At 42.1% G+C, this 14,264-nt stretch overlaps 1 protein-coding gene across 1 annotated transcript in view; it reads right to left on the bottom strand.

Annotated features, from left to right (window-relative positions):
* Nucleotides 1-10,072, bottom strand: part of Nlrp14 (NLR family pyrin domain containing 14) — a 34,727-nt gene extending 24,655 nt beyond the window's left edge. Inside the window, exons 1-4 of the mRNA XM_036181932.1 lie at nucleotides 9,997-10,072; nucleotides 7,975-9,565; nucleotides 5,040-5,213; nucleotides 2,127-2,291 (exon numbers count right to left, since the gene is read on the bottom strand). Coding sequence (XP_036037825.1) covers nucleotides 2,127-2,291; nucleotides 5,040-5,213; nucleotides 7,975-9,565; nucleotides 9,997-10,072 — 2,006 coding nt within the window. The remainder of the gene's footprint in view (nucleotides 1-2,126; nucleotides 2,292-5,039; nucleotides 5,214-7,974; nucleotides 9,566-9,996) is intronic.
* Between the last annotated feature and the right edge of the window lie 4,192 nt (nucleotides 10,073-14,264).

Genomic DNA, 14,264 nt, shown 5'->3' with positions numbered 1-14,264 from the left:
ACTATGTTAAAATGAAAACCTTCCTTTTTGACTAGACAGAAAAGGGAAAGTGCTATGGGATGTCTTTCTGTATGCTGTGAATATGTGTTGCTCCCATTGGCTAATAATATAGCTACTTTGGCCTATGGCAAGGCAGATTAGAGGCAGGCAGGAAATCCAAGCAGAGATATAGAGAGAAATAGGGCAGAATTGGGGGAGATGCCAGCCTGCTACCCAAGGAGCAACAAGATGCCAGCAGACCGGTAATGCCATGGCCATGTGGCAACACATAATAGGAATTGGTTCAGTTATAATAGCTAGCTAGCTAGCATGAAATCTGAGCCATAGGCCAGACAGTCTGTAATTAATATAAGCCTCTGTGTGTTTATTTCTGACTACATAAAACATCTACCATGAGAAAGAATAGGTCTTTCGTTTCTTGAGATAAAATTGAATTATAGTGAAACATTCCCATGAATATTACTCATAATGTGTACCTTTTCAGTATGTCCAGATACTGAAACAAGACAAGATCTGAAATGTCTCTCTACAAGTACACTTTTCTAGAATTTTTTTATCCCTACATTTGCAAAATTCTTACAATAAGGGACCCTAGTTAGCAGAAAAGCCTGGAAAGTATTGTTTTTCAATACTTGCACGACTCATATCATATAAAATCAGAGAGTAAAATATCACAATGCAATTTTAGAAAGTTCTGCTCAGCATGATCTATGACAAACTGGACTAAGAGGGGCATCCACATTGTCCAAATCTGATGAGATCTAAAGCAAATAGGAAGTGAATACCATCCTACATGAACTATTTAGAGGAGGCCTACAAGACTAATGATTATACCCATGTGGCCACCCACATTTGGAGAACAACCACTCTTCCACAATGTAGTGTTATTGCAAAATTTGAGAACTTCCAACAGAACAGTCACTGCTGGCCCTAAGTCATGTCACAAAATATCCCACTGAAAGCTTACTATCTAGATCTACATCAAGCATCATCATTAGAAGACATTATTCAGATCAACAGAAAAAGGTTTTTGTTTTAATCAAGTCCTGCTACTTTCAGTGCCAAAACTTTTGTTTTAGAACTACAGCCAAAACTATAAGAACATCTTTCCTACCAAATAACACTGGGATTTTTGCTATTGATTTCATTTTTAGACACAAGAACCAGTGGCATACATCTCACTTGACTTCCACATAATACAGATTTAATACTAAATCTATTTGCCTCTGGTTAAGTTTCTATCTCAATCTGACCCACTCACAACTGTTTACAACCCATGTTCAAGAATTTCCCATCAACTCCCAAGATGTGCTACATTAAGTGAATTTCATCTTTTAAAATATGGCTAAAACTTAAAAAATCCCCATTGGTCACAGAATTTACCTATTTTTTTAAAAGGTCTTACTCCAGGCTTTGCTATTTTTCCAGTACTTGGATTTTAAATCTTTATTTGTGGGAAGCAACTTACCTTGGCCCTTTGTGCATTAAGGTTCAGTCTTGACTCACAGATTGTTCAGGGATTATAAAAACTTTTAAGATGAATCTATTTTTCTGGTTTCATGTGAGAAACTGACTTAACTGACTTTCACTGGAAAATAAAGAGTTTTCTTAAAAGCTGTCATCCAATGTGCAGTCCAGGTATAATGGCTAAGGCTCTCCTATTCCTAAAGAGCAGCTGAGTGCCACCAATAAGAGGGACAGCACACAACAGTGAGTGCATACCTTGACAGTTGACAGTTGCCACACTGTTCTTTCTCAGCCTTCTAGGCTTTTTTCTGAGCCACAGTTGAAGATAGTAGGGATTCATTATCAATAATCAAGTACAGAGCATTTTTCTAACATGCTTTCCTATTTCCATTAATCAAAGATACACTATATCCCAGAATTGAAGTGAGAAAAATGTTAAATGTTCATCAGTTCTTGGTCTATTCCTTTACTTCATTTGGAAGATAAAGACACAGAATTATACAATTCAAAATGTTTCATGAGCAATGAGTGAGCAGTCTTACTGGGGAAAAATGAACTATGAAAGTAGGTTTCCACTAACTATACAGCACTATGAACACCAAGTTGACTTCAGCTTTTTTATTGGAAAGACAAAAGTTATAATGAAAACTCAAGCTTACCTCAGCACCCGTAACTTACATCGTTGGGATTCCAAGTTTTGGCATAAGCCCTCTAGCCCATTGTCTTCTAAGTCAACATCTTTCAGGTCAAGATGTGTCAAGGTATGGCAGGTAGTCAAAAAACTAAAATCCTGACAGTTATCCAGGAAGCAGACTGATCCAAACCTTCATAAGAAATAAATACAGAGTGGTTACACAATCATCTCCATCCCCAGTTTCCTCATCTGATTTCAGTTCTCACTCTCATCTCTTATCTGACTCTGGGTTTTTCATACTGCAGGTAAGGCACCAAAAGAATTTCAGAGAACTATTGAGGAAAAAGTATGTTTGGATTTGTAACATGATAGCTGACATTCTTAATTTTTTTGACCTCACAGGAAATGAAGATGGTAATATTGGGGAAGGTAGAAGGAAGCCTCTGAACTTTTAGGAATGACTACCACAATTATCAAGGTCACTCCAAATTCTTCAATGCAACATGAACTTGCAATGCTTAAATCCTGTCCATAAAACAAAAGTGAATGCACAATTAAAGATCAATTATCAGATGTATGCCATTAGAAACATATACTGTTGCAAACATGCTATTACCCTGTGGGCTTCAGTGAGTATACAGAAGCAATATAGAGAGTAAATACAAAGGCCACCTTTCAATTTTTCATTACTTCCTTCTAATTGCATTTGTGTTTTAACATACTTGATTCTCCTGCAGAGCCCAGTTTGGCCCTGAACTCAATCTGTCCATACTTCATCCTACCTACTAACTATCTGGAGACTACTTACCTCCTTTTCATCTCATTACCCAGCATTCTTCTTTCCTACATTCCTTCTATCCCCAACTAAGCAACCACAAGAAAATAGTTTCATCTATTTACAAAGCTAACAATCCTCCTAAGTCACTATTTAAATATAAATTGGAAGCAATTTTTTGAAGGGGAAAAGGAATTATCACGAAGGAATCTAAGACTGAGAATAGCCACCATAGTGTCAATTCCTTGGAGGGACTCTTCTGTTTTAAAAAGCAGCCACTAGCCAAAAGGCAGCATTGGTTATTACATTTGCACTGATGATATCTGGGGAAAGACAATGTGAAGGAGATGCTTAGAGATGAGTAAAAACTTCACACATCCAGTGGCCTCTGATCTGCCTACAGGTTTAGATAATGCTTGAAATCTGAGGTCAGAGCTCATAACAATGAGATTCTAAAGAAAAATATTTGGCAGGAAGTTAGTTTCTAAGACAGCATCTATTTTGGTGATACTAGGAACAAGGATGTATTATTTGTTTGGTGTTAAGTATATATTACTAATCAGAAAGTAGACATTAATCACATGACAGGCACTAAATACAGAGGAACATATAGATGGTTCCAGTCCTTGGGAGAGCCAACAAGAAGTGATATTCAAACATGCATATTTTAAATTGAGAAACTCTGGAATCAAATTAAGATTTTAGGACTGACAATAAGAATGGGTACAGGTGGGGAGCAGGTGGAACATTCATATCCTGTGGGCATAACTGTTGTAAAACTGTTTAGCATATATTTAACAGATGTATCTATGAACCAGATAATTCACATTTTAACCAAAGATGTAAAAAACTCACAAACAGCTAAACAATATTCATAGAAGTCTCATTTTTAATAACTGAAAATTGAAAAAACCCACAAGGGGGTTTTATTAACAAGGCAATGAACTAAAAATTGTAATGTACTTACACAACGCAATGTCAATGCCTATCAGCAATGAAAACAAACTTAGTCAATATACAACAAAGATAAAGTTTGACAGCATTTTATTGAAAACAGACACAAATACATACTGTGTTTGTTAAATGGTTTCTATAATGAAACAAAGCTAGCTGGATTAGAAAATGATTTGCCTCAGACTAGTGACATAAGAGAACTGAATAGGAAGGTATAGATGGAGCATTTTCACCTCACTGTTCTTCTACCTTATTTTGAGAGTTGGCTATAAATATGTTTATGATTGTTATTAAACTTGTTTGTCACCTTTAATACAATTTATTTTTATCAAATATAAAACATTAAAAAGAAAATTAATATAAAATAAGTTCTGTGTCATGTCTTGTAAGTGCTTTTGTGACCTAAATTTAAGGTCATAGTTCTATGCCATACTTCATCTAGAAAATTCCTAATGGAGTCTTAAAACCACATGCCAGCCGGGTGATGGTGGCGCATGCCTGTAATCCCAGCACTCGGGAGGTAGAGCCAGGAGGATCTCTATGAGTTCCAGGCCAACCTGGGCTAAAAAGTAGGTTCCAGGAAAGGCGCAAAGCTACACAGAGAAACCCTGTCTTGAAAGACCAAAAAAACCCAAAATAAAACAAAACAAACATGCCACCAGCTTCTACAACCATTGCTATCTTTCCCAGAACAAATAATGTTCCTATGTCTTTAGTAGATATCTCCATTGTTCAAGTTATTAGACTATTTTGCACAATGGTTGTTATGTATAGTCACACATCACTTAATGAAGATTTTATTTTATAACATTTTGTGATTTTGGTCTTGTGCAAACATGAACAACTGTCTTTACACATAGTAACTGGGTCTACTAGGCAACAGGGTGCTATGGGACCACTATCACCCCTCATTGACCAAAAACTATGTCATATGACCGTTTCTATTTACTACTGATTTTCCCTAACAAGTAATGGTGGAAGGGAGGGCAAAGAAAAACAATGGGAATATTCCATTAAAATTTCCCACGTGCCTGGTGATGTTGGCCCATGCCTTTAATCCCAGCATTTGGGAGGAAGAGGAAGGTTGATTTCTGAGTTCCAGGCCAGCTTGGTCCACAGAGCAAGTTCTAGGACAGCAAGGACCATTACACAGAGAAACCCTGTTTTGAAAAACAGCACACACAGAACAATTCCCCATTTAAGACTTACAGTAATTTTTGTAGTTTACACCTTGGATGACTTAATTCTTCACTTAAAATATTCATCAATGATTTATTAAGTCTGCTTTCATACAGATCCATTTCTCTCAGGGATTCATTTTTATGAAGCACAGAAAACAAATCTTTCCAGCAGTGAGTGATTCCAGCAATAGCATCCTCGAAACTGTGCAATTAGAAAAAGGAAAGACCAGCCACTTTAGCCTTAGAAGATGCTATTGGACAAAAACATGCTATAAAAGAACATTAGGTACATTTTTTGCTATGGATAGTCCACCAGGACATCTTCTCTTGGCTACCCCAAGGTTTTATTTATCCAAGCCCTCCTCCCCCAAATTATCACCCGTTTGCTCAACATATATGTAATAAAAACTACAGAGACTTCACTTTGGAGGGAAAACCTCAAGATGAATAAGTCTGATCCAAATATCTGCATGTTCTACTTTTTATTTTGCTTTGGATTTTTTGTTGTTCTTTTGAGACAGCGTTCCCCTGTATATCCCTGGCTAGTTCGTCTAGAACTTGCTACATAGACCAACCTGACCTCAAATGAACAGAGCTACCTCTGCCTCTGGAGTGCTGAGATTAAAGGTGGGATCAACCACATCCAACCTTGTGTGTTTTCCTCCAGGTGTATGTGCATGTTTATGCACTCATACAGGGAGATCAGAGGACATCAGTTGTTCCTCCTCAGGTGTAGAACTTTGTTTCTGAGACAGGTTTTCTCACTGGCCTGCAAACTGCCAAATTGGCTATGCTGGCTGGCGAGTTCCAGGGATCTGCTTGACTCTGTCTCCCCCAGCACTGTGATTATACATACATGTCACTCAGCAAATGTGTTTTCTTTTTAAAAGTGGGTTTAGGTGTTGAAATGCCTTAATGCTTTTAAGGCAGGTGCTTTCCCAAATGAACTATCTCCCCATCCCTCTGTATTGAATTGAAATTGAAATGAACGAGGCTGGGATGTCACTTCACAGTAATATCTAGCATGTTTTAAGATGGTGAGTTCTTTAAGTCCCAACTTTGGGGAAGGAGAATAATGAATGATGCTGTGGAGTGGTAGAATATGACTTGAGGTCTTAATTTGTGAAACCATTCAAGAGCTTCCTATTTACAAATATCTTAAATGGTGAGAAACATTGAGATAGGAATGAAATGTGTTGTCATAACAGAGGGATGTTTTTCCAATTAGACAGTGGAGCAGCTTTTTTTCCCCCCAACACAAAAGTTATAAGCCAAGGACTTATAATCTGATGGTGACCTCAGTCATGACTATGCCTTCAATTAACTCAGCTTTTTCTTAAGTCAAATTGAAAAAGATAGCATCAACCCCTGAGGAAAGTGGGAGATCAAATACATCATCCATCGAATGACTGGCACTTACGTGAGCAATAGTTGCTGCCTAATAGGTACTGTTCAATATATGTTTGAATCAATTTGAATCTACGTATTTTCTAGATAAACACCCATATTTGGAATTTTTAGAATTGTAACCTCATAGGTAAGTTACTATGTAAGAGTTCACAGTTCCTTTGGCATCAGATTTAAACTGGGTAATACATTAAGCATCTTGTCCACTGTATAACTGTATGCTACAGAATATGCTGTTCATTTTAGTTAAATATACAAATTCAAGTCTTTTCACAGGTTTAGATGGAGAGACTCAGAATAGCCAACTTGATGAAAGGGATAGGGTAAAAATCATATATAGAGGAGCAGAGTTTAGGGGGCAGGGCAGATAGAAGACCAAGTATGTTAGCCTCAGAAAGATTTCTGGATGGATTTTCTAAAAAATTATTACTTCAGCCAGCTCATGCACTATGGACAGGTCTCAGTCTCACTGCCTGGTGCCTCCCAAACAGTTCAAGCTAATCAACTGTCTCACTTATCCAGAGGGCCTGATCCAGTTGGGGGCTCCTCAGCTATTGGTTCATAGTTCATGTGTTTCCATTAGTTTGGCTATTTATCCCTGTGCTTTTCCAATCTTGGTCTCAACAATTCTCGATCATAAAATTCCCCCTGGAGCTCCACCTGGGGCCTGAAAGTGGATCTCTGCATCCGCTTCCCTCAGTCATTGGATGAGATTTGTAGCATGACAGTTAGGGTGTTTGGCTATCCGATCACCAGAGTAGGTCAGTTCAGGCTTTCTCTCGACCATTGCCAGTAGTCTATTGTGGAGGTATCTATGTGGATTTCTGGGGATCTCTATAGCACTTTGCTTGTTCCTATTCCCATGTGGTCTTCATTTATCATGGTCTCTTATTCCTTGTTCTCCCTCTCTCTTCTTGATCCAGCTGAGATCTCCCGCTCTCCTAAGCTCTCTTTCCCTCGATCCTTGCCCTTCATTATCCCCACTCATGTCCAGGTTGCTCACGTAGATCTCATCCATTTCTCTGTCATTGGGTGATCCCTGTGTCTTTCTTAGGGTCCTGTTTTCTTAGGTAGCCTCCCTGGAGTTGTGAGTAGCAGTCTAGTCATCTTTGTTTTACATCTAGTATCCTCCTATAAGTACATACCATGTTTGTCTTTCTGAGTCTGGGTTACCTCATTCAGCATGATTTTTTTTCCCTAGATTCATCCATTTGCCGGCACACCTCATGATGTCTGTTTGGAACCTGGGGCTTATGCAGGGACATTTTGCTCAGCCTGGGAGGAGGGGACTGGACCTGCCTGGACTGAAGCTATCAGGTTGAGCTGAATCCCTAGGGGAGTCCTTGCCCTGGAGGAGATGAGAATGGGAGGTGGGCTGGGAGGAAGTCAGGGGCGGGGAGGGTGGGAAGAGGAGGACAGAGGAATCCATGGCTGATATGTAAAATTAAATTATAAAATAAAAAAAGTTGAGAAAAAAATTACTACTTCATCTTAGTTAAGCAACAGTTCCTTCTGTAAAATCTACTTCCTTCGCTACTAGTAAACTGAACACTTACCAAGTTTTAGCTGTGGGCTTTAAGTCCAACTTAGTTTTTAACTCTGCCATTACAGTCAGTTTAATAGTTTGTAGAGAGTAGCAGTGCTTAAGGCAGAATGAATATATAAGCAACTGGGCTTCTTCATCAACCTTCAGAGCAATCTTTGGGAAATAGCTCAGTGCCTGAGTTATAAATTCTTTATCTTGAGTCTCATAGAGACAGTGAAGCAAGTCCATAAGTCTCAGCTGTGATAGATAAGAGTCACCCTTTTCTAATGCTTCCAAACACATAAGTAACTCCCCTTTTATGTCCATGGATATTGTAAATTTGAAGGTTTCCTCCAGTTGTTGTACTCGGTCTTTATTCAGTAGACCGAACAAAAAGCATTTCATCTGTTCCAAATGAGGATCGTGAAAATGGTTGCTTTCAAGTAACAGATGCAAGTTTTCAAAGCGTTTGATGGGGTAGTCTTTTTCTTCTGGATTCTCTCTTAACAAGTAGAACAAAGCTGCAAAAAACTCCTGAATATGGAGGTGAGAGAATGCAAAGCAGTTTCCATACTCTGTGTCCTTCTGAAGAACCTTCACATCCAGGAAAACTGAGATGTCATCTCTAGTTAACTCATGCTTTCTGAGATTTTTCTTGTATAGTATATGATTCATAGTCCAAATGCCTTCAGCAGCTGCCTGGCACAGGCTCCTCACTAGTGTTTCATTGGGCAGAGTAATAACGCTCCAATCTATCTGTGAAAATAAGCTGCAGATATAGTATGTGAACAGAGCTGTGGTGGTTTGGCAGATCACAGCAATATTGCCACCTTTCTCCACTTGCTCCTTCAGACATGTACAGATCACCTGGCACACGTGGCAGACATGGCACATGTTGAAAAGCCTCTCATTCTTTCTTATTGAACAGATCGCATCCGTAGCCCATGTCTTATCTTTCAACAAATGGTGAATGTAGTCCATCCTTGCATTCTTAGACAGTCCTGGCAGCTTTACACAATGAGGTTTATGTAACAAGGGCTTCAATCTCTTCCAAGCTGTGGATCTTGCTGTTACTAATAAGAATGACTCAGGAAGCATCACTTTCCTCAGCAAACTGCTAATAAGAAAGGACACTGGCTGCTTCTGGGTCCAATCATTACATAGTGCAAACTCTGGCTCTTCAAAGGAGAAGTCCAGCTCATCAAAACTATCAATTATAAACAGGAGATTTCTGGGCTTGGACAGGATCTGTTCAATGGGGCCTTCAGAGCTAGGCCAATTCTTGGATATTAACTGAGCAAAGCTTTTCTCTTTCACTTGGCTAATTTCTCTCCCACTCAGATAAAAAGCGTAGGTAAATTGCTGGTAGAGATTGCCATCTGCCCATTCTAACATTGCCTTTCTCAACAACGTTGTCTTCCCAATTCCAGCAGCTCCCTGAAGGATTACTGTTTGTGGTATCTTGTAGGTTTCCATATCTGCTTCAAAGATACGCTCCAACAGCTTTTGGTCTTTCTCAGTGACTCCATGATTCAAAGTTGCAGATTCTCCAAGCAAAGAACTCTTATCCCATACAATACAAAATTTTTCCTTTATTACGGTTCTGTAGTCCCTTCTATCATCTAAGTCAGGAAGAATGGAAAAGAGACATACATGATCAAAGCATTGAATTCTCTTTAGATTCATAGTGTTAAGATTCTCACTGCCCACTCATGCCCTTCTCTCTGCCCACCCTTCCTCCTTTCTATCCACTTTCCCTCTTTCTTAGCCATATAGGTATTTGGAAATGAATCCAGGACTTGTGGAATAGCAGCAAGTGTTCTTAAGTATTTAAGCCCCCTATGCTAACTTTTGACTAGGCATTTCTAAATACTGTTTGCTTGATATTCTGAAGTCAATATGGTTTTGATTTTTGACTAGGTCATACATCCAGTTTTATTGACTTTGAATGACTGAGAACAGTGGCCCATGGGAGGTAAACTGTTCAACTTATTAACGGTCCTTAGGAACTAACCCTGCCATCATAAAGCTATAAAAACATACAAAAGCTGACCAAAGTCTTTGTCCTCAGAGAGAATTTCCTCTTCAGAAACATGGTCTTCAATCTTCTCAACATCCTCTGACTCCATGGTCCTTTTTGTCCCTGAAACAGATGTCAAGAGGATCATGAGATTTACCAGTAATAGAGCTTTAGGAATGGTTAGAATGGGAGTCAGAATTTTTCTGTGTCGTGATTATATGGCAATCTGGGTTTAGTAAAACTGGAGCCAAGCAAGCTGCTGCAGCTCAACTGAGGAAAAAATGCGGTACAAACATTGGTGGGGGGGGAGACCTCTTTCCCGCTCTTGCTCTAACATCAGGCACAAAGTTCCCTTGCTATTCTGACTTCAGAGGGGTTAAATGAAGTTCAAAGGAGATAATGTATGTGTAAATACACACACACACACACACACACACACACACTTGTAAGTATAGAGCCTTACATATGGAACCTGGATGCTACTCACACATTTTCAACATCTGGAATTTCACAAAAGAATCACCAATAGTACTTATTTCAGTTTGTTGGCCCATTACTCATTTCAGCAAATAAGTTGATTATATCCAAGATTCTTCAAAAGTTTTGACTTGGTTTATAATTTAGGCACAGGTACACTCAATAGGCATTATCACTCAGTTCCTTAAATCATTTTAGTAGATACATGGAGGCAAATTATTCCCAAGACCTAGCCAGAGTAACAGCTTTTAACCCTGTGCTGCTTCTTCAGTGTTCCTCAAATGATCCAGTGTCCAAGAAAACAGCTTGTCCTAGATAGTTCCTTAGCATCACAGGTAGACTCTGTTTTACTCTTTTCACACATATCTGTCAGGTTTACCTTGCCAAAGATTTTGAGGGCCATGTTCCACACCTGCCATCTTGGGTAGTATTTTTTCATCAGGTAAACCAGTTTCCCAACTTGGCCTTCAGTGTGACCTATGGTATTGAGCTGTGCCCAGGATCTATATTCCCCTGTAGGAGTAACTTGAATTTATTTAATCCCTCATTGTTCAGCTGATCCAATTAAAATAGCCCAAATTCAGAAAAGGAAGAAAATAGCATCAATGTGTCTGCCATCTTATTCTTGGGTCTGGATTAAGCTTTGTGGGGAAAAATAAAGACAGAACTAATGAGACCTGTGGAAGAGTGAGTAGAAAATGGACTCTATACATACAGATTTATCCAACATGTATTTACTGTGGTCCACTGTATAGGACCAGTATTGACCTCAAATCTTCTATATGTTTTATCATAAAACAGCCTACCTGCTTCTCTGTCTGGAGGGCAAGTGCTAACTGCAGATCTTTACCTCTCCCTCTTCTCTAAATCCATTTCCCCCAGTCTTATCCCTAGCTCTGTATCTGACTACCTGCTGTAGCCTGCCCCTCCTCTCTGCCTCCATCTCCAGTGGATCACAAAGATCTTCTCCAGTCTTCCTCCCCACTCATCCTGTTATTCCAGCCCCCATATCTTGAAGACATTCCTTGGGAAGCTTCCAGCTAAGCAGCAAGTAGGCCAGTGAGGCAGGCAGTCAAGCATCAGGCCTCCACTCTCCCTCTTCTCCATATTGAATCCCACAGTTTCATATCCATCTTCTTAGCAGATTACCTCTTGGGGCCTCTCATTACTCTCTTTCCCCATACCAATGGGACTAAGTAGATCCTGGTGGAACACCCAGCTTTCCCCTCTCCACCTTAGCCCATCTTAATTCCTAAGTGTCAGCTCCCAATACCTAGAAACAAATTTTACCCAGATCCCACACCTAGCAGGATCTGAGAAGAATTCCTTCCCAGTCATCACACCCTCCAAAGAAAGAGCTCAACAGAAACTAAGGAACAAAATACCCACCTAACAAAGACAAGACCAGATATCAACACCTAGAATTACAATCATCCCAAAGCAGATTCCTAGACTGCAACCTATCAAATAAAGTACAAGAAGCATACAGAACACTAAGTAGACTGGACCAGAAAAGAAATTCCCCTCAGCACTTAATACAATTTTAAATGTACATAACAAAGAATATTAAAGGCTTCATGGGAAAAAGACCAAGAAACATAGGAAGATATACATCTTACATAATTACATTTTTACATAATTACACCTGACTTGTTAATGGAGACCCTAAAAGCTAGAAGGGCCAGGACTCTAAGAGACCACAGATGACAGCCCAGACTACTATACCTACCAAATCTTCAATCACATTTGAAGAAACTAAGTCATTCCATGATAAAGATAAAATTTAAGCAATATTAGCTACAAGTCCAGCCCTATAGAAGGCACTAGAAGGGAAACTCCAACCAAAACAGGTTAACCACATGCAAGAAAACATAGGAAATAATCACAGACCAGCAAATAACAAGAGGGGAAGTGGACAGACACACAAAAACAGACACACACACACACACACACACACACACACACACACACACACACACACAGACACAGATGGACGCAGATGCACAGAGACAGAGGCACATACACATAGAGACACAGATACGGGGAGAGACACACCCTCCCCGGAAAGACAGACCCAGTGAGAGAGAGACAGAGAGACAGAGAGAGAGAGACAGACAGACAGACATGCACACAGGCACACCACACACAGACACACGCGCACACACAGACGCACCACACACACGCACACACAGACACACACAGACGCACCCACACACAGACACACACAGACACACACAGCCACACCACACACACACACACACACACACACACACACACACACACACACAGCCACACACACGCACACACACAGCCACACAGCCACACCACACACACACGCACACAGCCACACACAGCCACACCACACACACACCACACACACACGCACACACACACACAGACAGCCACACCACACACACACCACACACACACACAGACAGCCACACCACACACACGCACACCACACACACACACAGACAGCCACACCACACACACGCACACCACACACACACACAGACAGCCACACCACACACACACACAGCCACACCACACACACGCGCGCGCACACACACACACACACACACACACACAGCCACACCACACACACACAGCAGCCACACCACACACACGCACACCACACACACACACAGACAGCCACACCACACACACACACAGCCACACCACACACACGCGCGCACACACACACACACACACACACACACAGCCACACCACACACACACAGACAGCCACACCACGGCGCACACCACAGACGACAGACAGCCACACCACACACACACACACAGACAGCCACACCACGGCACACACCACAGACGACAGACAGCCACACCACGGCGCGCGCACACACACACACACACACACACACAGACAGCCACACCACAGACGACAGACACAGCCACACCACAGACGACAGACACAGCCACACCACAGACGACAGACACAGCCACACCACAGACGACAGACACAGCCACACCACAGACGACAGACACAGCCACACCACAGACGACAGACACACCCACACCACAGACGACAGACACACCCACACCACAGACGACAGACACACCCACACCACAGACGACAGACACACCCACACCACAGACGACAGACACACCCACACCACAGACGACAGCCACACCCACACCCAGAGACAGCCACACCCACACCCAGAGACAGCCACACCCACACCCAGAGACAGACACACCCACACCCAGAGACAGACACACCCACACCCAGAGACAGACACACCCACACCCAGAGACAGACACACCCACACACAGAGACAGACACACCCACACACAGAGACAGACACACCCACACACAGAGACAGACACACCCACACACAGAGACAGACACACAGGCACAGACACCCCCCCACACCCCCACACAGGTGCACACCCCCCCACACCCACCCACACACGCGCAGACACCCCCCCCACACACACCCACACACGCGCAGACACCCCCACACACACCCACACACGCTCAGACACCCCCACACACGCGCAGACACCCCCCCACCCCCCCACACACGCGCAGACACCCCCCCACCCCCACACACACCCGCAGACCCCCCCCACCCCCACACACACCCGCAGACCCCCCCACCCCCACACACACCCGCAGACCCCCCCCACCCCCCCACACGCGTGCAGACTCCCTCCCCCACACACACCCACACAGGCGCGCAGACGCCCCCCCCCACACACAGGGGTGCAGACACCCTCCCCCCCCACACACGGGTGCAGACACCCTCCACACACACCCACACACAGGGGCACAGACACCCTCCACACACACACCCGCATGC

Source organism: Onychomys torridus, chromosome 1 (genome assembly GCF_903995425.1).
Source record: "Onychomys torridus chromosome 1, mOncTor1.1, whole genome shotgun sequence".
Lineage (NCBI taxonomy): Eukaryota > Metazoa > Chordata > Mammalia > Rodentia > Cricetidae > Onychomys > Onychomys torridus.
Note: the sequence above shows the minus strand (reverse complement) of the source record. Positions and strands in the feature narration are given on the sequence as shown.